We start from the raw sequence: 23874 nt of genomic DNA, 5'->3' as shown, positions 1-23874 counted from the left end.
TGGTAAGGTTTCTGCATGACAGCCAGAAAGAAATGAAGTGCAGAATGTAAATCAGGATTTTCAGGCTGTTAATGTGTTGAAGCAATGTCTTCATTTGTTATCTCTTTAGTAATCATGCAGTGTTACTGAGAACCTCACGTATTACGTTAATACTGTATCCTGATGATCCACTGTTGAACAATTTGTGTCGTAGCATACATCTCAACTGTAGGATTTTACCAAAGGAAGTTTTGATTCTGGTCTTTCAATTCAAGCATATTATAAAGAAATAGTACCACGCTAATCCAATCATTCGTTCTGTGGTGTTTTATCTTGAGTATAAAGAACTAATTCTTGCTTTGAAATAGTCTAATTATTGGTTTTCTTAATAGGTAGAACCATCCATATTATAATAAATTCAGTCTTTAAAGCAACTCACCAAAGACTATATAAATTCAAGTTAAACATCCAGGATAATTGTGAAAAAAAAGGATCTGTGCTATTTCTTAGTGATTTGACACAATGCTGTCAGGGGCTGTGTAAACTACCTCCATTGAAGGGGCAGAGTATATTATCTCTCAGATGAGGTGTGTTACTCGCGTGACTGTATTGCACACGTAGCTGGTGTAACCTACTACCATCTTTGTTACCCCAAAGGCAAGTGTTGCTTTGAAATTAGTTTAGTTGGTCCTTTGTAATGATGCTTTAAGCATTTTCTAGTGAATGTGAACATCTGTGTAGTCAACAGCGTTATAAGATGGAAAGTCTTTTCAGGAAAAAGTGTCAAATGTGAAGATTAAGAAGAGCTACAGCATTAATTCTTAATTTATATTGCAGGAGAAAGTGGATGCTCTCAGAGCAGTATCAGCCACTCAGCTGTACAGGAGGGGACAGTCAGTGTACACAGTCCAAAGAAATCAGGCAAGATTACTCCAAAATTCCACAATCATATGGTTCACCGTGTCTGGAAGGAGTGCATTCTCAACAGGTCACAGTCCAAGTAAGGCAGCCATCCTGATGGGTTTGTTTATTAATAACACAGAATATTTAGTTAGAGTTGTAGTAGTTTTGTCTTTGATAAGGCTATTCCTCACAGAATTCTTTAGCCACTAATAAAAGCTCGTGAAGCAGAACAGCATTATCAATGAAAATTTGTTACTGTGTTCAACTGAAAACTCCTAACGCTTAACGTTGTATTTGCAGTTGTGTCTCTTAATTGTGACAGTCTTTGAGGTTACAAATCTGTACCATAGGTGCCTTCAGCTGAATGCGTTCAGATTTATTGGTTGCAGTTATATGTGTTGGACCAAAATTCCAATCAACAAGGATATGGTCAAGTCTTGTTGTTACTATCATTTGCCTTTATAACTGGAGTTTTAAAGTACATTCATGGTATAGCGTGCCCTGAAATCTTTATTTTTCACTATTTCCTCATGAGATATGTCAGAAAAATTTCCAGGTTCACTTTAAATTGCTTCCTCCTTGCTGCTTCTGCTCAAACTCCAGAGAGAGCTACCTGATGCAGAGCTGGTACCACCCTCCCACATAAATCAAACTATAAGGTGTAAGGAGTAGTAGTTAAGGAGGAGTAGTAGTTAAGGTTTAAGGAGTAGAGTTCTGTTAAATACAGAATTCTATCTCAAAGATGAAGTAGAAGGAAGTAATTTTTTTGAGGGGAACATATGTGAATTTGTGCATATGCATTTTTACCTTTTGTATAAACAAAATTTAAATAACTGATAAATAATTTTATCTTCTTCAGGAGGAATCAAGTTACAACTGCAAATTTGGAAGAAGAAGTTCCTAACAATACTGTTTCTTGGGATTTTGTGGATCCAGTCCAAAGAGTCAGTTGTTCTTGTTCCAGGTGAGCTTTGAAGAGAGTAAGCTTTTATCATATTGGAAGAGCCCTGTTTCATTCAGACGGAGGTACACTTGCAAAAGGGAGTTATGTTTCAGCTGACAGAATAGGAAACTCTAGTATCAAAACTGTGATCATCACTCACATTCAGGTGATTAATATGCATCTTTTCTCATTGTCACGTGCAGTAGTCAATTTGAGTGGAAAAATTATCCTAGTCTAGAGAACGGGGGCTAGAATCACTCAAATGTTTCTCGTTCATGATGGACTCATCCTTCAGGCTTTTCACAGATGTGAGCTTTAAAGTTTGGAGTGGTGAGACTCGTGTTGAAGAGGGGCAGAAGCTGCCTGAGTTTCAGAGCATCCTGATTGAGCAACAGTGCTAGTGTCCATGTTTGGAGGAAGAGGAACAATATCCATAAGAAACACTTTACTCCATGTACCTCCAGTCTATCTGCCATGACTCGTCAGACACCAAAAAACACCCAAGAGAATATAAAACCTTTGCAGCGTGGTCATCCACTGTCAACTTGGCAAAAAGAAATCACAGCTCACTTACACACACACTTTGAGTTTTTAAAATTATCTATCATCTTTGATGAATGCTTAAAGTTCCAGTACTGCTCACTCAGGACAGGCAAACCAGCAGTTCTGCTTAATGTTTTTAAAATAATCAGAGATATTATAGAGCTAGAAAAAACAGTTTCCAGTGAAATAGTTCTGTGAAATGGCTTCTACTGAAATTTTTACTTCCTAAGGTCAGCATCCCCTTGTAGATTGGTAAAGATGTTTTTATGAGCTAGGTATGCACAGATGTAAATGTCATTTGTATGATCAGAAATGCTGATCGTGCTATGCTAACCCCTTAGGGTTTTTTGGGGGTATTTTTCGTTTTTTTTTTTTTTTTTTTTTTCTGTTTCGTTCCCCCTTGTCATCCCCCCCACCCCTCCCCACTCGGGGTAGGTCTTTGACAAAATGGTCAACACAACAACCAGTGATGTGGCTGAAATAATTCTTTGCTTTCCATCTGTTTGAGGCATAGCTGTTTTTCTTTTTTCTTACTTATTTTTCTTTTAACAGTGAGGCAAACTGGAGAATAATGCTGCTGTTGAGAATAGTAAAATTAATATATTGTCTAACCAAATCCTTAAATGTGTAACCTGCCAAGCCGTCTCTGCAGGCCTTTCTGTGTAGGTTTGGCTGTACAGAGAAACTGAGGAACGTAACGTTCTCACAGTCTCTGAAGAGTTGTTGATTAGACATTCCCATTGTCCACGATTGAATGAAGGAAGCTTGTATCCTTGTTCATTTTGTGTTTGACTTCTCATGAAGCCAGTTCTTCTTTGTGCATTTAGAAGAGATAAAGGGATGAGACTTTATGCTGTGTCTGCAGCGAAAGTGTTGCTCTTCTGCAGCCTTGCTCTTTGCCCCTGGTTATGTGTTGCTTGTATGCATATACTCAAGAATCATGCAGAACAGATAAATGTTTTATCAGGATGCCAAGTGTTTTCTGTGGAAGACTGAGGTCCATCTCCACCTGGGAAGCACGGGGATGGTGGACAACGAATGCTTGGTTCTATACATGGGTTCAGCTGCATTTGCACTTTCACACTGTCTCTTAACACTGCCGGTGATAACTGCAGCATGCTGGAATTAGTAAACACAGCAACTGGGAAATTAAAACATTTTCCTTAAAATGAAGGTGGCACCTGCTTTCAAACAGCAAAAAAAACCCTTCTGTACAGCTGCAGAAACTGGACAGATACTGCCATACAGATACTGTTTTAGTCATTACTGTGCCATTCTATGTATTGTATAAATGTCAAGATATGATCTTAAATATGGAGTCTTAAAGGGTTGTCTGGTACTCTGCATCAAATTCAATCTTCTCTAGACCCTGTTTTTGTGTTGAAGAACAGAATGTCGAAAATGATTTTCTGTGGTCAGTAAAAATACGGTGAGTGATGGAGAATTAAGTCAATGAAATGTTACAAGAACATGCTTAAGGCAAATCTTCAGTTACTAGGGCATTAGCTCCACATCACGGGTGATTGCAGCTGAAGACCATCTGCTGCGGCAGAGAATTTGCAACATGTCCTGATAACAGCAAAGCCCACAAAGAAAGCGAGGACGATACCACACATCAGGCATGGTTACAGGAAAAAGATACAGCAGGCACAATAAGATGTATTTGTACCATTTGACAGCTGCTGTGTGCTATAAAACTTACCTGTTTTCATAGCTAAGTCATAAAAGCAGAATTGATTTTCTTCGATCTAGTAATCCCCTTTACTTGTGATAATGTAGTTCATCTTTGTGAGTAAAAAGCATATTGTATGTTTTGAAGTGCTTTGTTGCTGTCCTGCATATTGGTGTTTATAAACAAAATTAGAGGTGGTGCGCATGCTGTTTAGTTTTAAGCAGGTGTAAATATTATGCACAATACATCTGCTTAGCTTAAAAAAAAAAATCAAACAACTAAACAAAAAACCTCAAACAACGAAAAATCCCAATAAAAAATATAGACAGAGTCAGATGTCCCTGCTGTAATATCCTTGGGGACCATCAGCTCTATGATGAAAATACTGTTTGGCAGTACCCAAAATACTGAAATTCAGTCTGTGCTTCCCAGTCTCAAAGATACTAGATAAAAATTGAAAAAAAGCTGTGTTAAAATATGAAGTCAGTAGTAAGTTTGTATGTTATCGCTTTTTTTGTTTTGAATATTTAAAAATACTTACTCATGCTTTCTTCATCAGTTGGTAGTTGCTTTTTTTTGTTGGGTTGGTTCTGGACTAGAACGTGTTTTCCTTACCTGATGCAGAGGAGGAAACTGCCATGAAAGCATCCTGCTGTATATTGTGTCTGTGAACGTAACTGAAACAATTCCAGTCTGTACTGGAGATTGGACTGGATGGCCTTTAAAGGTCCCTTCCAATCCTACCTGTTCTGTGATCTTTTGCAGCAGATGCTCAAGACTGTGCAAGAGTAGTGGCGTGGTTCCACAGCAGTCATTTTATTTGAAAGGCTGTCTTTCTTTAGGGTCACGAGAACAACAGTAGCTTGGATTTTTTTTTGTTGTGTTACCTTCCATCTGAGCGGTATTAAACTTTTATAAACATCTTTGAGTGCTGTTTTCTGGAGATTGTCATTTTCATTTTATAGGTCAGAGAAACTGCAGTCGTTGGCTTGAATGACTGGTCCAGATCAGAATCTGTGAAAAGATCAGGAGTAGACATAAGATTTCTCCATACTGCTATTTGGCTGTTGGTTTTGTTGTGTTTGGTTTTTTTCCCATTAGATCAGATAACTGTGTAAACCATGCAGTGACTTGTTTCCGCCTCTGTTTTCAGGCACAAGGTTTTCAAACAGCGTTGTGCTGCTGGCTCCAGCCGTCCCCCAACGATAAATCAGCCAGGATTCAGCGTGGGAACGTCGTCGTCTTCATCATTGCCACCTCCCGCCTCTTCAAAGCACAAAACAACAGAGAGACAGGAAAAAGGAGATAAACTGCAAAAAAGGCCTATGATGCCATTTCACCATCGGCCCTCTGTGACTGAAGAGCTATGCATGGAGCAGGACACGTCGGGGCAGAAACTGGGATTGGCAGGAATGGAGCCCTCTTTAGATGTCCCTAGCGCCAGAAAATACGAGAAGCCGCTATCTATACCTGCTAGAAATCCAAGCAAGCAAATGAATATGAATCCTATGGATTCACCCCATTCCCCTACTTCCCCTCTGCCTCCCACACTTAGCCCCCAGCCGCGAGGTCAGGAAGCAGAGAATCTGGACCCGCCTTCCGTACCTGTAAACCCAGCACTCTACGGCAGCGCGCTGGAGCTGCAGCCGCTGCCCAGCTTAGATGACAGGACAGTCCTGGTTGGACAGAGGTTACCTCTGATGGCAGAGGTCAGCGAGACGGCGTTATACTGCGGGATAATTCAGAACAACGAGTCACTAGATATGTGGAGGAGCTATAGCGTCCCATCGAGTGACGATCCGGAGTTCAGGCCGCCCGATCTTCCCTGTGAGAGATACGATGCCAAGATGGAAATAAACTCGGATAGCACCGCACTGAAAAGGTGAGAGCGCACATGGATCTGAGTGGTGGTTTTAGTACATTAGAAGCATGACCAGTGTGTTTTCAGTTGCAAGTGAAGCAAGTAGAAGGCTTCACTGTAACGTCAAAGATGATGCATGCTGGAGATACCATGGCATGCCTGACCAGAAACGTGCTATTGCAGTAGGCCTTATTTTTTCCCTATCTGGCTTTCTGTTGGACATAAGAACCGATAAATCTTTGTAACCTATATCACAGTAACTAGAGCAAATGTAAGAATTTTATTAAACTTATGCCTTTTGATCATTTAAAAAAAAAAAAAAATCTGTGTTTAGTTACGCAAACTTCCAGCTGCATAAATGCTTGGGTTTGAGTGAAATTCTCTTTATGGCGCTGTAGAGTGCATGGCACTTCAGTGTGGTTTGTGCAGTTGTGCGGGTTTAGAACTGTACTGTACCGAGCTTTCTGTAAGTAGGAGCTTCTACTATATTATGGAAAAATACTGCTTTTTTGTAAACCCACTGTTGGATCCTTGCAATCGATAGAAGCTTTACTATTGACGCCAGTCTCTGTAGGACTGAAATGGAAAGCAGTCTCTCTGGTCTATGCACAGAAGAGAGCAAACGCTAATCTCGTGTCAATGTTACTTTAGAAAAACTTCAGGAAACATACAGCGTCTTCTTCCTTGAAGAACATGGACTACCTAAATTTTAAGAAATTTTTAGCTGTCTTTTTATTTTTCAAACTTAGTTTTCTGTTTATTTATTTGGAACTTTAACATGAGAATTTTAATTAAGTTTATACCAGTCTAAAAATTACTTTTGTATTTTGACAATGCATAGAAAAAAATGTACCAAAGAGAGTAGTTAATGAAAGTGCGTAAGCCAAAATCAATTGAGGAAGAATTTTTGAGTAATGACAACATTGATTTTTTTTTTTTACAGTGGAGTTTGCTAGGTTGAAAAGGATATGTGTACTTCAAAGTGTTTTGATTTATATAGTGAGAAGATTATTTCTTTCTTCGTTGTCCCAAACTAGAAGTTCTTAATACAGTAAGATGTTTATACTAAATGTATAAATGCATTCTTTATTTGAGGGAAAAACATATTTCTGCTGGATCAAAAGGGATGGAGTGAGACATGGGCTGTATTTGTGTGTGAGCGCTGCAGATCTTAAAAGCTGTTGGTTTTGTTTGCTGTAAAAGTTATGTTTTGTTTTCTGATGGCTTTGTTTACTTGTTTATTTTTACTTTCAGGCTCTTGGCGCAACCTAATAAACGGTTTAAAATTTTGGAAGAGCAGAAAGCAGTGCAGACGCTGAACTATCTTGACCCCTTGCCTCTAATACAACAGCCTGGAGAAGGCCTGGGAGACGCTAGTGATCCTTACACTTTTGAAGATGGTGATATAAAGTACAGCTTCACTGGCAATAAAAAATGCAAACTTGGGGCTGAGAAAGATCCTTTGAAAAAGAACAAGGTAACATCTAAATCCAGAGTCTTTGTCATGAACGTTCTTACAGCGCCGTAGCACAGTATTTGCTCTACAGCTCTCGGGAGGACACAAGCCTGTTCCACAGACCAAACAAGAGAGATTGTGTGTTTCTTTCCTGCACTGGCTTACAGGAAAAAAAACTGTTTCACTGTGATGTTTTTTAACTGGTATTTGCTGGCATCCCTCTGAACCTGTTTGTATGTGACAATGCTGCTGTTGCAAGCAATACTTCCTGTTTATATATATTTCGCTTGACCAGCAGCAGGTTGCAGACTTAAGCCATTTATTAAGAAATAAAATATTTTGAGCCTTATATTCACTTTTAGAAATGAAGGAATTTACTGGGTTTTTTTGTTTGGTTTTGTTTTTTTTTCTTGGTTGCTTCAGCCTTTCATATCACCTCACTGCAACGCTCAGATCTCTCCAGCCCAATTTTATTTTTCATCCCGTGCACAAAATTAGTTGTAGTCTTCTGCTGAGAGGATTTGTGGCAGGGAGGCTATATTGGTTTGAGCATTTCCTTAGAGGTGTTCTTCCATATGTGAAAGAAAACAATTTGATCACCATTCTTTGGTCATCACATGCCCTATATGCATGATACTTCTTACGTATCTTATCCATTATGGAGCCGTTCTGTTGTCTGGCTGCTCCCTCATTTGTTCTTGTGCGAGTAACCACCATGCTTAAAATTCTAGAATCTATGTTTTCTGGAGAAATTGAGGAGGCTAGTTATCTGTACTGGCTATCAGAGTTAACTGATGTGGAATCCTTTGTCAATCATACACAATGTTACTTCATGTTTTTCCTGATACATAGATAAACAGCTGATAGCTGTGTTCTTTTCACTTTTTTTAATTGCTTCTCAAAGCATTTACTCCAGAGCCCTAAGTTTGGCTTGGCATAGGAGAACAGTTGTTCTTATATAGCTTAAGTTAATATCCATTAAAAACTCTTGGATTTTTTTGTACAGTCAGAAGATGGAATTGGTACCAAGGAAATCCCCACAACGGGTCATTCTACACCAGTTCCTGATGGAAAAGATGCCATGTCTATTTTCAGTTCTGCTCCTAAGACTGGTGAGTAAAAGCCCTTTAATTTGCTCTGCAAAGCAAAAATACTCAAAGCTATGCAATAAAGTCTGAAAGGAAAAATCACATACTGAATATTTTACTGTAACATGAGAGCTATACACAGCTTCTGAGATGGGAAAAAAAACTTGAATCTGCTTGTTCTTTTTATAAAAACATAATTTTTTTTTTCTGGGTTTTTTTTTTTTCCCTAGAATATTAAAGTTGAGCAGTAGCTACCTTCATTCTTTCCCAACTGACCTTCAGTGCTTGACTGCAGGGCTATATCTAGGCTACATCATAGGAAAGGGGCCTCACTGGTTTTTGTTTGTCCTGTTTAGAGTGAGAATAAAATTGAAAAAAGGCAATTTTGTGTTTCTTAACTCTACTCACATTTTTCCTGTGTTCTTCCCTTTCTTTTTGACAGATACCCGGCAAGATAATGCTGCAGGCCGAGCAGGCACTGGTAGCCTCACACAGGTGATGGATCTGGCTCCGTCGCTTCATGATCTAGATAATATCTTTGATAATTCAGATGAAGATGAGCTTGGTGTAAGTCTTTGTAGGACTGAGTGTTCTGTAGACTTAAACCTTGGCCAGAAAAAAGGAGGAGGAGGAGGAGGATGGAATCCTAGTGGGGAGCGATTGTCCCTAATAGACAGGAGAGAGAGTTTCCACGTAGGTGGGCTTGGAATTTAAATAGGAAGAATTGTTATCAAAGAGAGGTGTCCTTTCAGGGGATCCGTCGGAGAGAGCAATCATCACTGTGTATAATTCAGGAGTGTTAGGAGATCGCTAAGGTAACATCAAAGCCTGTATCGTCTGACAGTTTTTCTGTCATGAGGGGAACCTGTGTACAGCCGACTTACTGACTCGGTTATTGCACAGACAGACTGCCTGAATACTGCCGCAGGGAAAGCAGTGTCGTTGCTTTATAAATGCATTGCATCTCGTTTTGTGTCCGTACCTTTTGGCAGTGTTTTGTGTTTCGGAGTTATGGGAAGGATCCTAGTTTCATTAACTGGTGACTTGTTCTTTTACATTGTCTGAGAAGCTGCCCAAAGAAAAAGAAATTCAACTTACTGAGTATCAGTAATTCTCTGAAGCATGTTTCTTTCTAATCCTACAAGCAGTTTATTTCAGTGCAAAGAGAAATAGTTGCTGAATATTAGGAAATACAAAACGAAAAGCCGATTTACATCAGTTACCAGGAAAAAAAATCAAGACCCGTGGAAAGTCAAACCTTTGAATAATTACTACCTTTAAGCTTAATCTAATATAGCCATCATAATACAGAAGGTGATCCTGAACTGACTAGTAGTAGATAATAGGGTTTATAAGTCCAGCGTTTAGTTCTTGGCAGTCCTTTTCAAGTACGTCAATTTATTTACCGCTTCTCCCTGTTCCGTGGTTCCACACAAACTGGAACATGTCGCAGCTAATATGCAAATCTACTAGAGGGCTGTTCTGTCAAAATAAAAAACTCTTCCTGTCTTAAAACTCGCGTGTGTTGAGCTGTCCCCTGTGCTGGGCTGTTTATGGCATTCTTAGTCTCAGTGTCGTGTTCTCTTTATTATTTTAGAGTAGTCCAAACGTGGAAGGAAGTAGTCACATTAATTTCAAGCTCAATGTTTGTGATAACATTTTCAACATAATTTGAATTTATATAAATCCATATGCTTATATGTATGTACATGGGGGGAGTGTATAGACAGGCAAGTATTTCAGAGGCTTTTAGTTTGTTTTAGTGTTGAAAGAGAGGAAAAAGACATCCAGACTCCTTGTGGGGAGCGGAGGGGAGAGTAGAAAAGTACGCTTTTTTCTTTCTTGCGAGATCTCATTCAGAGAGTTTTCAGAGTTTTTAATAGCTCCTGGATTCTAATATTTCTAAATTTTTAATAAGGTATGTGATTCTTCTGGTTTTAGGCTGTGTCACCAGCTCTTCGGTCATCAAAAATGCCTGCGGTAGGGTCTGAGGAACGCCCTGTAGGGAAGGACGGTAGAACAGCGGTACCTTACCCACCAAGTAAGTAGCAACAGCTGATTACCACTGTGTTGACAATTAAAATCTCCTTATAGCTACCACACTGCCTTTTTGTATGAGGCTTATAGTGTCACTTTTTCAGGACTAAGAGGTAGCGTGCTTATTTTGTTCTGTAATTACCAGATGCCGATATTAAGAGGATAAGCCGATTTTGATGAAAACAGTGGATGGGTAATATAGATCAATATTTTTAATGTGCCTAGGGAGGTTTGAGATGCTCTTCTTTTGGCATTATTGCTTTAGATTGGAAGTATGGGAGGGATTTGTTACAAATCTTCATTTAGAATCTATCCCTCTGTTCTCAATTCAGTATTTATTCCAGTTAAGTCACTTACATCATTACTGTATTCCCGTTTAAGAATAAATCATTCTTCTTTTTAAATAATGAAAAGCTGTGACTTACCAGTTGCCCATTATAGCGCAACCTGTCTTGGAAGACGATTGCATTCAGCAGACAACAAATTCCAGCTAAAATCAGGGTGTAATGGAGATGTGGAAGTGCATGATGAAAACTGAAGAACAATGTTGTAACTGAAGCCACACTGTAAACCTTTCCCAGATGGTTTTGGTAGAAGTGATGCTTGTGCAGGCACTACGCATGTATAAGGAAGGTTGTAGGAGTGCAGGAAACCTAGAAATTAACTTCAGTGTGCTGAAAATGCATGAAATGCAGATTAAAACAATAGGGCTTTTTTGAAGGACTGTGCCAACAACTGTGGGAATGATAACTGTTACTCTGTGAGATACATGGGCTTTCTTGATTTATTTGTATAAGTGACATTTCTCTTGAGATGAAACAGAAATGTGTGTATGTGTGTGTGAGAGAAGGAAGGTGAGAATTCTTGGTATAATACTAACAGATCAGATTATGAATTACAAATTACTTAACGGTGAGGAGGAAGAATGTTTGATTTTTGTGGCTGCTATAAGCAGAAAATCAAATCTCTCTGCAAATCATTCTTTAATGCCTTCTCATCAACTTTAGCTGGTAATGAGAACAAATTGAGTAGATAAAAAAAAAACAGTCTGAAGGAGATGAGTCAGAGTTTTATGGACCCATAAAAGCTGTGCTGATTTACTCAAATGTAGAAGTCTGAAGTATACAGAGATTGGATTTTGACAGGTTTAGTTGATCCATAGCTTTTTAAAATATGCAAAGCTTTTTCAAGCATGACACGCATGAAAATGAATAATGATAGTTAGCCTGTTGCAGTAGGGTTTGGGGATTTTTTTGTAATTAAACTTTTTTATTAATCTGCACTGCAGAATTTTGCTAACTTGGAGTGAGCCTGAATGTGAGAGAATTATATACTATAGAGCTGCGTGAAATAAGTTAAATAGATACACTCCACTTCTGTTCTGTAGCTGTCCCCTTGACACCAGCTGTCAAGGCATAACAGTGTCTGCAGGGAGCCGAAATGCCTTGTACATCATAATAAAGCCCCGCTGACTACATTTCATTTTAACCTTCCTTCCTGTCCCCCCTCCTCAACTTTCTAAAGCACGCTTCTCTTTGTTGAAAAACAGAGGCAGTAGCTAATCCAGCTGGCATCCTGAAGATGATATTTCATACTAGCATTGGGTGGAAAATAGTTTGTTCCATTCTACTGAACCTGTTTTCAACATTTATTTATCCTGTGTCAGGACAAGACTCAAGTCTTTTACATTTTTAACTCAAAGATTGAGAAAGAGAGGGGAAAAAAAAAATCTGAGTGGGAATAATTCATAACCCATTATTTAGTCTACTGCTCCAGGTTGTGAAAGACACTGGGTTCAGCTTTGACTGTTATTACCAGCAGAATGCCCTTTTGAGAGGACTTCACCTATTTGAGTTGTTTCACTTTGTGTAAAGAATTAAATAGACTGTTTGTCTTGTCTCTGAGCACAAAAGAAGGAAATTCAAGTTTTGGCTCTGTTAAGGCAGAGTGGAGACACGTCTTGATGGTGCAGCATCCTACGAGAATCCTACATACTTTTAATTCCATCACTTCTGTCTTTTTCCATTAGTTTTTGAGAGTAGTACTGTTTCACCAGTTTGAATTTCCACAACATGGTGTTTCCCAGTCAGACATCCATCTGTGTGTGTTTATGAATTTTCCATACTCCTCAGGCTGCAAAGGTTATTGAATACACGTGTGTCCTTATGTTCTTTCAACTCAGGTTGGATGTTTGTATAGGAATGGAAATGGAACTGGGCATTTAGTCTGCAGAGGAAGTATTTAAGAGACACCTATAGGAATTTACCCTTCTCTAATCTGAGTATTTTAACAATGAATTCACCAGAGTGATGCTTACCTCCAGAGAATATCTGTCCTAATTCAAGTCAGGAAACAAGAGCATATATTCTGAATTTTAAGCAAAATAAATATGGAAGCTGATAGCTGGCAGGAGAAAGAACGTAGCTGGGGAGAAAATACAAGACTTTATTCTGATTTTTGTTTGATTGCATTACGCTTTATTCAGTGTTTCTGTTGGGCTTTTTGTTTGTTTTGCTTAAAGGAGAAAAATATACGATGGATGATTACATTACGTTCACTTACTGGGAAATAATTTAAGGATTTTCTTGGCTTAATGTCTTGTGATGCAAAATTATAATTTTGTGCCTTCCTCTGACACTTGTCACTTTTGGATGTCTGGCAGTTTGATTCTTAAGCAAAATTGTCTATGTTTGTGTTAGCAACAGTAGCCTGTCTTCTCTTCAGGAGTTATGTCGCTATGGATCAAATGAGATGACAATGACTGTGTGTCAGTGGAAAAATGCAGCTAAGTGCACACTAATTCCAGAAGCCTTCCATTTTAGGGCTTGGTCTCAGCTCTAAAAAATGGAAGAAACTACTCTGTATCTCCTTAGTAACAGTTGCTGGAGTGAACTTTGCATTAATGTCAATTAATCTCTTCTGAAAGATTTTTTTGTTGTTGTTAAAATTGTACATAGAATTTGTGCCTCTACCAGTTTGTCGTTTCTGCTGAAGAATAAGCTTGCAAAGTATCTCTGGGAATTTTTGGAATTTATCCCTAGGAGTTAACTTTTCAGCTAAATTTATACTGGTGTCAGTATTCTAGTAAGTCTGTAGAATTTTTTCTAGGTTTTACCTGATGAAATAAAAGCTAGTATTGAATTGGTCTCTTCTATTTTATTGGATTTCCGTGAGAATTTATATTATAATGATTCACTGTGCATTATTTCATCGTATTTAGCTGTGGCAGATCTCCAAAGGATGTTCCCAACACCACCTTCTTTAGAACAACACCCTGCCTTCTCCCCGGTAATGAATTACAAAGATGGAATAAGTTCAGAGACTGTGACTACCTTGGGAATGATGGAGAGTCCCATGGTCACCATGGTTCCAACACAGCTTGCTGAGTTTAAAATGGAGGTGGAAGATGGATTAGGTAGCCCTAAACCTGAAGAAATTAAGGTAACATGCCAAGGATGTGGTATTTTTATAGTCTCATCTATGTGTGTTTTGATTTTTTTATAAACAAATCACATGTAGTGTGTGTAGCAGACTAATTTAACAAATGTGAGCAGGATCCGTATCAAGTACATGTCAGTCTTTAGTTGGAAATACAAAATCTCTAGTAAAAGAGCTTTTTAATTGTTTCCCTGATTTTAACTATAGGTATTTTTCTTTTTGTAATTTTATGTTCGTAATGTTTTCGGCTGTTCTCAGGAAACAAACAATATTGTATGTGAAATGAGCCTAACAGAAAGAATGTACATATTTGAAAAAGCATCGTACGCGTGACTAAGTAGCTGTTAAATGGTTTATTTCTTCAGATAATTTTTCTGTAGCACCTTTTATGTATAGCCACTCCTTGCTGCCAGTCTCTGGGGACGCAGCTAGGATAAAGTCATGCATGTAGAAAGGCTGCCTTTTTCTCTCTGAAATGTTGCCTTTTTTGGTTAGGGTTGAAAGTCTCTGAGAAAGCCCAGGGGTTGAACTTGCTCTGTTTCTTCTTCAGCTGATGTTACTTCACAAGTTTTAAGGCCAGATGGGACCATTCTTATCTGACTTTCTGTATAACACAGGTCAGGTAATGTCACATAGTTACTCCTCTATTGAGTCCTATAGTGTATCTGAGTAAAGAACTATTTTGAAATGGGGACTCTGCTGCTGGGTACGAGTACTCGCCTCCCCGACTCCGCATATCAAGACGTGTCCATTTTTCCATAGCATCACATACAAGGACTTAACATAAGCACCCAGTGTACATTGATCTGTATTTCATTGTTCCATCTTTAGCGCAGTTTAAGAGGTAGGATAAAGTCATTCTGCCTGCTTGTGTGTATTCTGCATTACTTAACTTTTTGGGCCAGTTACTGTCACTTTTGTCAGAAGTTACTGTTGCCATATTTCCATGCACATAGCCTGAGGGGTGGTTTTTTATTTAGAAATGCACATTCCTTGTAGAAATACACATCCCCTTGTTCTGCAGCAAGCACAGGTAATGAAAAGGGAAAGAGATACACACTATAACTCTGTCTTCCTGAGTCCCCAACCGTTGACTTTATAGCCTAATTCTTCTTGTTCAGGCCCACCCTGTCCCTAATCTGCCACAGCCTGGTCCTTCTATTTCAGCAGCCATTTCTCTCCCCAGCGCCACCTCGTTCCCCTGTCATTTTGTGCTCCTGTGCATGCTGGAATTAACTGGAGGCTTATTTTTAAGCATCTGCATTGCTGAGGGAGCTGCACACGGAAAGATGGAGCAGTTGCATGGACAAGAAGTGGCTATATATCAATTTGAGAATACCAATATATAAAATTATCTTAGTATAAGTGTTTTAGTCAGCTAGGAATTAGGACATTTTCCTGCATGGCAGTAACAGTGTACCTTAGGCAGACTGAAAGTAAAGGACAGGCAAGCCACAGGGGGATTTTTCTCCATAAGGGCATTCCGTTTTGTCCCTGGGAGAGGAGGAAGTCCCTGTCCCTGGGAGGAAGTCAGACAGCTTGTTGCATTCAGGGATTGTGTCTCTGCATTATGGTAAGGTGTGTCTAGCCAGAACCAGGAGCTACCTGCTCACAGGGCTGCACGTTAAGCTGGCACCCGTGAAGGGGCTGAGCTGGTAGAGTTTTACAAATGATTCTATTGAGAAAGAGACACTTTGCCGGAGTGTAAGGGAGTTAGTTCTGAGTGTCCCCCTTGGGAAGACAGCTAGCCACCTGGAAAACGAGGCATATATAGCAAGATCTCTTCTTCCTTCTATCCTAAGTTCATAACGTGAAGGCATGATGAGAAAAGGCAACTTCTTAGAGGCTTTACTGAATTACTGTTGTCCGTTCACCTTGTATAGTTCGTGTATCTGCCAATTTTTATACCATTACAGAAGTCTGAAATAAGTTTTAAATAAGATTTGTAGGACTTGGCCTTGCTGCAGACCTGGCAGGTTTTTTTTTTCTTCTATTTGTGCAGTAAACTATTTGCTCAAGACTAGGATAATTTAGGCCTGGAAAGAAAATCTGTGTTGGAATTTGAGCTGGAAGTTTTTGAGTGGGAACAGATTTTAGGGTGCCATTGATGCTGAAGATATTTTAATCTCCCTCACAACCATTTTAGGAGTATTAAAATACATATTTTATTCTGCCTGGTAACATTTCCAACAGCACAGTTTACTTGCTTTTAAGTGTGTGTCACCTGCTCATATACACCAGCGGGGGAAACAAGCACCTAAACCCATTGCCAATCATTTTGAGAACATGTAAGTAGATATCTTGTGCTGAGCGTTCAGCAGTTGAAGATAGTAATCCACACATTTCTCATCTCTCAATGCTTTACAAGGTGCGAGGGAAAAATGCAAAGATCTAATGAGTTGTTAAATACTGACATTCTGAGAGAGACTACTGTTAGTATTTTAATAATGATTTTTACTTTGCAGTAGTGCCTCAAAAGGATTAGCTCTTTTCTTCTGAAAGAAACGTGGAATAGCTCTAGAAACTCAGGCTGAAGTTCTTGTCATTATTCTCTGCAAACAAACGTGACAGTCAAAGTCCAGTTTGACCGGACTTAATTTATACTTAATATTATGTTTACTAGATTGTTGATCTATTTGTATTTAATACTATATTTATATTTACTACTTGGAATGTGTAAAGTGTCTGCTGTTAATACTTGGATTATGTTAATCCCCAGTGTGGGGGTTTTTCAGAGAGGCTGATTTAAGGCACCAAAGGTTTCTTCCCACTGTGACTCAGCCTCTCTATTGTCAGTATAAAAGTCTTGCAAAGAACAATCTTTTAAGTGCCTAAATCAGGTGCTTAAAGCGAAGCAGTATGAAAATTTCATAGTACGCTACTCAATTTTCAGACATAGCTTGTCTTAAATGAGTCTAATCTAATTGTGAAATCTACTGATGTTAAAGTTGTACAGCATCTCGGTGTAACAAGGAGCCTCAGCTGAGTTTCCTTGAAGGAACTGCTCTTGAATGTTTTATAGAATGAATAAATATACGTAATTTTGGAAGAAATGCAGTTGTAGAGGGTTCAAACAGTACAATGGGTTTTAATTAAAAATAATCTAAATATAAAGACCATCCTTACTGTATCGTTGTGAACAATGTCACTTGGATGTTACAGGATTTTTCGTACGTGCACAAAGTTCCATCATTTCAACCTTTTGTGGGCTCCTCCCTGTTTGCTCCACTGAAGATACTGCCAAGTCAGTGCCTCCTACCTCTGAAGATACCAGATGCCTGCATTTTCAGGCCTTCTTGGGCAGTTCCTCCTAAAATTGAACAACTTCCTTTGCCACCTGCAGCCACTTTCATTAGAGATGGCTACAAGTAAGTACAGTCTTGTGGGAAATTAGTTTGTCATCCTTGTACCTAAAATGGCTCATTAATTAAAATTTTTGCATATATTACAATGCTTTGCTATGCACTAGAACCATAAAATATCCTGCAGATATATTTGAAACCTTTTAAATTTGTCATTGTCTCAGATCAAAACAGTTCTGATAGAAGGAGCATTGGAATTAAAAACACCTTTCGGAAATTGATGGAGTTACAGAATGTGTCCCCTACCCTCTTAGTGCTTTTAAAGGAACGGGACCATGTAGTACTTGAATTTAATTCCAAGTTCTGATACAGGAAAATATTGTAATTCAACATAAACCAGAAGTGTCGGGGAATAAAATTAACGCACTTAACCTCTCATATTTCTGTCCTCCCATCTCAGTGCCCAGCTCTCTAGCCTGCAGTTAGGCTCCCCTCTTGTTTGTGTGCGTGGATTCGGTTTGAGCTCCAGTTTGCTGATGTCTGGTCCTGATGATACCAGTTTGCCTTTTGAGGGCCCTTAAAATTTTGAGTAGGCCTGCGACAGCTCTGTTCTCCGTGTTCTCATGTTAGCTCTTCTGGGTTCTTGTGATTTGACCTGAATGGATCACGTACGGAGCTGCTACGCAGACAGGTGCTGATCGGATGGACGCTGTCCACCCCTTTCTAAGTACCAGAAGGAAAGATGCCAGTCTGTCTTCAGTATGAGAATGCTGTGGCCTATAAGCAAAGACTGCTATTAAATTTAAAAGCTTGTATTCCAGTTGTCGGAAATTAGCAATGTTTATGGAAGAAATTCACTGCTGGAGATTTTGAAAGCTGTCACGAATTTCCACCATTAAATTCATAAAACATCTTAAAAGGCATAGTGACGGTACAAAGGTCTCCTGCTGCACCTCATTCATTTCTAGAGGAAATAGCCTGTATCTTTAAATCAGTCCTTTTCCAGCTCCGAAGGATCCTTCAGTGTTCTCAGAGGAATTGCAAAAAAGAAATTGTAAATCCTTGATATAGTGCCTAGGGAGCAATTTAATTCTCAGGTTTTTTCATAATGGTAACTGATTCACCAGGCCTGAGCTGGTTATTAATTTCAGGTATTTGTTGGGGAAAAAAAAACCCTTTCATTTTCCATATAATCCAATTAGAGTGAAGATTATTACTGCAGGCTTCCAACAGGGTGGTGATTGCCAATCAAGGTTTCTAGGTCACCTTTTCTTATTAGTCTGAGGCATTCAGTATGCTTCAGATTCACAACTTCTGCAAACCTTTGTTCATTATTTTTTTCTCTCTTGCTTTGAATTGGACACACATCAGTTCAAGGTAATAAAATGACTCTAAGGAATAAGGTCTTCCCTATTTTCCTTTTTGAGTCACTAATGATACATGAGCATTAAAGTAGTACTTCCTTTTAAATAACACACAAAACACATAGGAAGAACAAACATGAAAAAAAATCTCTTTCCTCTCCTTGATCAAGAGACTCACTGAATTCTTACACTTTTTCCTTGCCCTAACATGTAATGAACACTTTTCAGGAAAAGTGAGCAATTTATTAGCAACTTGGAAAGAGAAAAGTTAAAGATCTGATTCTTTTGACTGGCCCCACATTACCCGTTCCTTGATTCAGTGAGTCATTCCAAAGAGAAGATCGATCTCACGGGAATGTACTAACTGTCCTTTCGTCACTTAAATTTGGTAGAAAATGACAAAAGCAGAGTAATAACAACCAATCATGACAGGAGATGACCCAAAAATATGAATTTTAGCTTTATTGGACTAAGAGTTTGTAATGGAATGTGTCACATTGTGCTGTAGACAGTGTAATCTGAAGTGAGGATCTGCATTTATAGTATCTGAAATACTGTTAGTAGTTACATACCACCATGAGGCAGTATCACGTATATGCCATATGCGCGATTTCTGACAGCTATTAAAGTGATAATTTCTAAAATAAAGTCAGATTTCTCTGCCTCTGAAATATTTTCTTCATTTCTACTAATGTATATATATCTTTCTTTAAAGATAATTGTTTTTAAAACAACAACTACAATTCTTTTTCCTAAAAGTTACAAATATCCCAAAATCTCAACTTGATAATTTATCTAGAGATTCTTTTCAAGAGCATTTGAGTTTTAGGCCATGGGAATAATCTTTGAGAGCTAGGTGCCTGAAATGATAGCTTTTTATTATACTGATAAGAAACAACCGTGTTCATGATGAGAATTGCAATTTTGGTTGAAAGACATGAGTAAAATTTTACAAGCAAAATGTCTGAAACGTGTTGTTTCTTGACTGCATTTACAACAAATCTTTTCAGTTTTCAGTATCTCCTTGTATTTAAAAATGTTTTAACAAAATCAGTCTTCACAGCCAACCAGTTTGTGATGGCATTTGACTCTGGTTTCTCATCTGTTTCCTGTAGCAATGTGCCTAGTGTTGGGAGTTTGGCTGACCAAGACTATCTTCAGATGAACACTCCTCAGATGAATACACCAGTGACGCTAAACAGCGCTGCTCCGGCCAGCAACAGTGGAGCAGGAGTTCTGCCGTCACCAGCAACTCCCCGCTTCTCTGTCCCTACCCCACGCACTCCCAGGACCCCAAGGACTCCTAGAGGTGGGGGTACTGCGAGCGGTCAAGGATCTGTAAAATACGACAGCACAGATCAAGGTTCACCTGCTTCTACCCCTTCTACCACACGACCGCTGAATTCTGTGGAGCCAGCCACTGTCCAGCCGATCCCAGAAGCCCACAGTCTGTACGTCACCTTGATTCTTTCAGACTCCGTGTTGAACATCTTCAAAGACCGTAACTTTGACAGTTGTTGCATATGCGCCTGCAATATGAATATTAAAGGCGCGGATGTCGGATTGTACATCCCAGATTCATCCAATGAGGATCAGTACCGTTGCACCTGTGGCTTTAGCGCTATTATGAACCGCAAATTAGGTTACAACTCCGGGCTCTTCATTGAGGATGAGCTCGACATTTTTGGCAAGACCTCAGACATTGGCCAAGCTGCAGAAAGACGACTGATGATATGTCAAAGCAACTTGATCTCTCAGATGGGAGAGGGAGCTAGAAGGACCCAGGAACCTCCCATGAGCCTTCTCCTCCTCCTCCAGAATCAGCACACACAGCCTTTCACATCTCTGAGCTGCTTGGATTACATGTCCTCCAATAATCGCCAGACGCTCCCGTGCATGAACTGGAGTTACGACAGGCTGCAGGCGGAAAGCAACGACTCCTGGGTAGAGTGCTTCAATGCCCTCGAGCAAGGCAGGCAGTATGTGGACAACCCCACTGGTGGAAAAGTGGATGAAGCCCTCGTGAGAAGCGCCACTGTACATTCTTGGCCTCACAGCAATGGTACGAGTCAGAACAGGTTTTGGTTTTTTTTTTTTCCTTTGAATTTTTTGGTGACTTCTGTAAATATGTTTGAAACTTGCCGATAGTGAGCCACTTAATCTTTATATGCATAAAAATATTCTAGAAATCAAGTAGATTTCTGAAAGCTTCATAAATTACACAGAAAGTACCAATAATCCAGTTGACCTTAATCTCTGTGGTCTAAATTGTGTAAGAATCTGTGGAAGTTCACAAATCTGAAGCAGAGATGCAAAACAAAGTCAAGTATTGAGGGAAAGGCAGAATTATGCCCCCTTTTTTTTGGTGAGAAGATTATAAGTAGTCAGCAAAAAAGAACTACTCTGTATGAGTAAGTTTCATACAGAGAAAAAAAAAAAGTGATTTTATAATCAAATATTACCTGTTTATCTGCTGAAGATGCTCTGACTTCTTAGGAGCTGAGCTGGACAACAGTAACGCTGAAAGGTATGTGACAAGGACTGTGAGGACAGCTTTCTGTCAGTCACGTTTTCATCAAGTGCCACGTTAAATGCCATTAAGCTAATCAGAGCTGTACCAATGTCATGGGCATTGTGAGGAGCAATGCTAAGTTACCAAAAAATGTTACTGCCTTAAAATATTTCTTTTTCCTATTCCTCTCTGAAAATGATTGATGCTCCTTTGTCGTTTGCAGTACTGGATATCAGCATGCTCTCCTCCCAGGATGTGGTGCGCATGCTGCTGTCGCTGCAGCCCTTTCTCCAGGATGCCATCCAGAAGAAGCGAACGGGAAGGACCTGGGAGAACATCCAGCACGTGCAGGGACCGCTCACCTGGCAGCAGTTCCATAAGATGGCCGGACGGGGAACCTATGGTACATAGATCGTGGTATATGCCACGTGGTATATGCGTGGTATATGCCAACAGTTACAATGAAAGCGTGGTTTTCTAGAAATGTGCACTTTCTTCTGGAAACACATCAGAACAAATGGATTCTTCATACAGCCTGGGGGGCGGCTCTTCACATAGCTTTGAAATGCGTTAAAAGGCATTTGAGGCACACGCTCGAATACTGTCGTGGAGGTCTTGCCCTTCCCGATTGGTGAATATTTACAGAGCCCAAAAATGCTGGGTGAGGACCAGGCTCCCAGTGTGAGTCTGTACTTTGGCTTGTAGCGGAGCTAGCTGGCGTGTAACCAACACGGACAGAGGCAGCTGGTGAAATTCTGCCAAATCATAACAGGGAGGAGGGGCTCTGAGCTGTACAAATCGACAGAAAGCCGGTATGCTCTCTCCACAAAGAGCCTGGCTGCTTCTAAGGTTTCCCATACTCTTAGTAGGAAGGTTCAGTTTAAGTATGTCCTGGCTGTAAGTGACACTTCTGGAAAACACAAATGACAAAATAGATTCTGTATGTGCGCATTTGCGAAATAATGACTAACATTTAAATATGTATTTCTCACCTGCAATTTGTTGCACTCTTAACGGATCCCATGTTGCTTAGGCTTTCTCCTACAGTTTCATCGTGCTTTGCTTTATTTTCTGTGTTGGTATTTGATATATTGCTGCTTTCCTTTGGGGCTGGGACAGCTTGTGGTAACTACAGTTACTGTCTAAAGCTGTTGTGCTTCACGAGGAGTACTTCTAATCTAAAAATTTTTCCAGCGTTTCGAACTTTAAGAGTTAGGATTTGCCAATTGCTACCAGAGAATAAAACGGAAGTTACCGTACAGTAAGTAGCAGAGCCTTTGATACAGAGTCAGTGATTTTTACTGAAGGTTGACTTTTTAGTTAAGTTGGATTATACTCTGCAGAAGCTACTGGCTATATTTTCGCTGGAAATTTTCAACAATATTTCTTCTAATGAGCAGAGTGTCTGGGAGAAACAGTGTTAAACTGGATGGTAATCCTCCCTGCTGGGGCAGCGAGTGCTCTGGAGCACTTCCTACTAGAGGAGCGGGAGAGGCAATGTTTAAAATTATGATAACTTTGTGTAGTATTACACACCTGGGAATAAGTTTGCCGAAACATTTTACTTCCTAATTTTGCACAGCCAGGTGGAGGCAGATGAAGAACTGTAAAATCAGACTTTATGTATTCATGTTATTGCTCTTAATAAAGTAGGAACACACGAGATGTGGTTATGACTATGACAGAATAAAACCACGAGATGAAGCCTCGGGAAGGGCAGTACATATATTTACAGTGTACTGAAAAATGTTTTATTGCCGCTTTCTAGGAAAGTTCAAATGGTGCTTGGATCGTCTCTCTCTACCTTGGCTGGCTGAACTTTGATTTTATGACATTTCTTAAGTACAGTATAAATCTTTCTTCTCCTTTATTAAATATTTTTTTCCCAAGAAAAAGACTGTGGGAGAAGATGGTTTATCAGGCATGATACAGCCTCGATATGTTTCCATGCTATGGTCAAACTTCTAGGAGACTCAGCCCGGCAAGGGAATACGATTTCCAGTATTCCTGTAACAGAACCCGCTTCCTGCTACATCAGAGAACCCACTGTGGTTAAACCAGTTATTTTAACATTTTTTCTTTCTTTTTTTTTCCTCTTTGAAGGCTCTGAGGAATCTCCCGAGCCTCTTCCAATCCCGACTTTGCTAGTGGGTTATGACAAGGACTTCCTGACAATCTCTCCGTTCTCCTTGCCGTTCTGGGAGAGGCTGTTGCTAGACCCATACGGGGGCCATCGGGACGTCGCCTATATCGTGGTGTGTCCGGAAAATGAGGCCTTGCTCGATGGAGCCAAAACTTTCTTCAGGGACTTGAGTGCTGTATACGAGGTTGGAAAATGGACCCATACTGTGTTATTTCTTAAGTGTCATTTCTGCTCTACTGCATGTAAATTGGGAGAAATCCACGGTTTTTAAAGGAACGATTATTTGAATAAGAATTTCTTTTGTTTTGAGGACTTTCTGCAGTTTCCAAGTCCAAGAATACTATCTAATTGAGTTATACTGTGATTCTCTGTGGTATTTGTTGCCACCTGCTCTTTCCAGTACAGATGTTCTTATTTCACAGGGGATAGAATGCCAGGATTAATACAGTTGCAACCTAACGCGTGAAGGCCCAAGCAAACCTCAAGAGCAAGGAGTAGATTAAAGAAACTGTTGCTTTCTTGTAATTACTAGACTGGAGATAAAACCATTTCCTTTTTTTAGCATGCATATTGTGTACTACTGAATATGTAAGATCAGTTTGTGCCTTAGTTTTGCTGTAAGTGCAACTGAAA

The 23874-nt window shown here is 39.5% G+C and overlaps 1 protein-coding gene across 6 annotated transcripts in view; it reads left to right on the top strand.

Moving 5' to 3' along the window:
* Positions 1-23874, top strand: part of MED13L (mediator complex subunit 13L) — a 194360-nt gene that overhangs the window by 145857 nt on the left and 24629 nt on the right. For 5 of the 6 annotated variants that reach the window (XM_086761946.1, XM_086761950.1, XM_086761952.1 and 2 more), the window contains 12 exons: positions 817-979; positions 1742-1846; positions 5194-5922; positions 7156-7378; positions 8364-8469; positions 8888-9012; positions 10387-10486; positions 13703-13923; positions 17083-17288; positions 19702-20648; positions 21322-21501; positions 23202-23425. In XM_086761946.1, the coding sequence (XP_086618072.1) occupies positions 817-979; positions 1742-1846; positions 5194-5922; positions 7156-7378; positions 8364-8469; positions 8888-9012; positions 10387-10486; positions 13703-13923; positions 17083-17288; positions 19702-20648; positions 21322-21501; positions 23202-23425 (3329 nt within the window). The remainder of the gene's footprint in view (positions 1-816; positions 980-1741; positions 1847-5193; positions 5923-7155; positions 7379-8363; positions 8470-8887; positions 9013-10386; positions 10487-13702; positions 13924-17082; positions 17289-19701; positions 20649-21321; positions 21502-23201; positions 23426-23874) is intronic. The other variant, XM_086761947.1, reaches the window with a different exon arrangement.

The sequence above is a fragment of the Chlamydotis macqueenii genome, chromosome 17 (assembly GCF_036417535.1).
Source record: "Chlamydotis macqueenii isolate bChlMac1 chromosome 17, bChlMac1.mat, whole genome shotgun sequence".
Classification (NCBI taxonomy): domain Eukaryota; kingdom Metazoa; phylum Chordata; class Aves; order Otidiformes; family Otididae; genus Chlamydotis; species Chlamydotis macqueenii.
The sequence above is the reverse complement of the archived record's forward strand: the minus strand, read 5'-3'. Positions and strand labels throughout refer to the sequence as shown.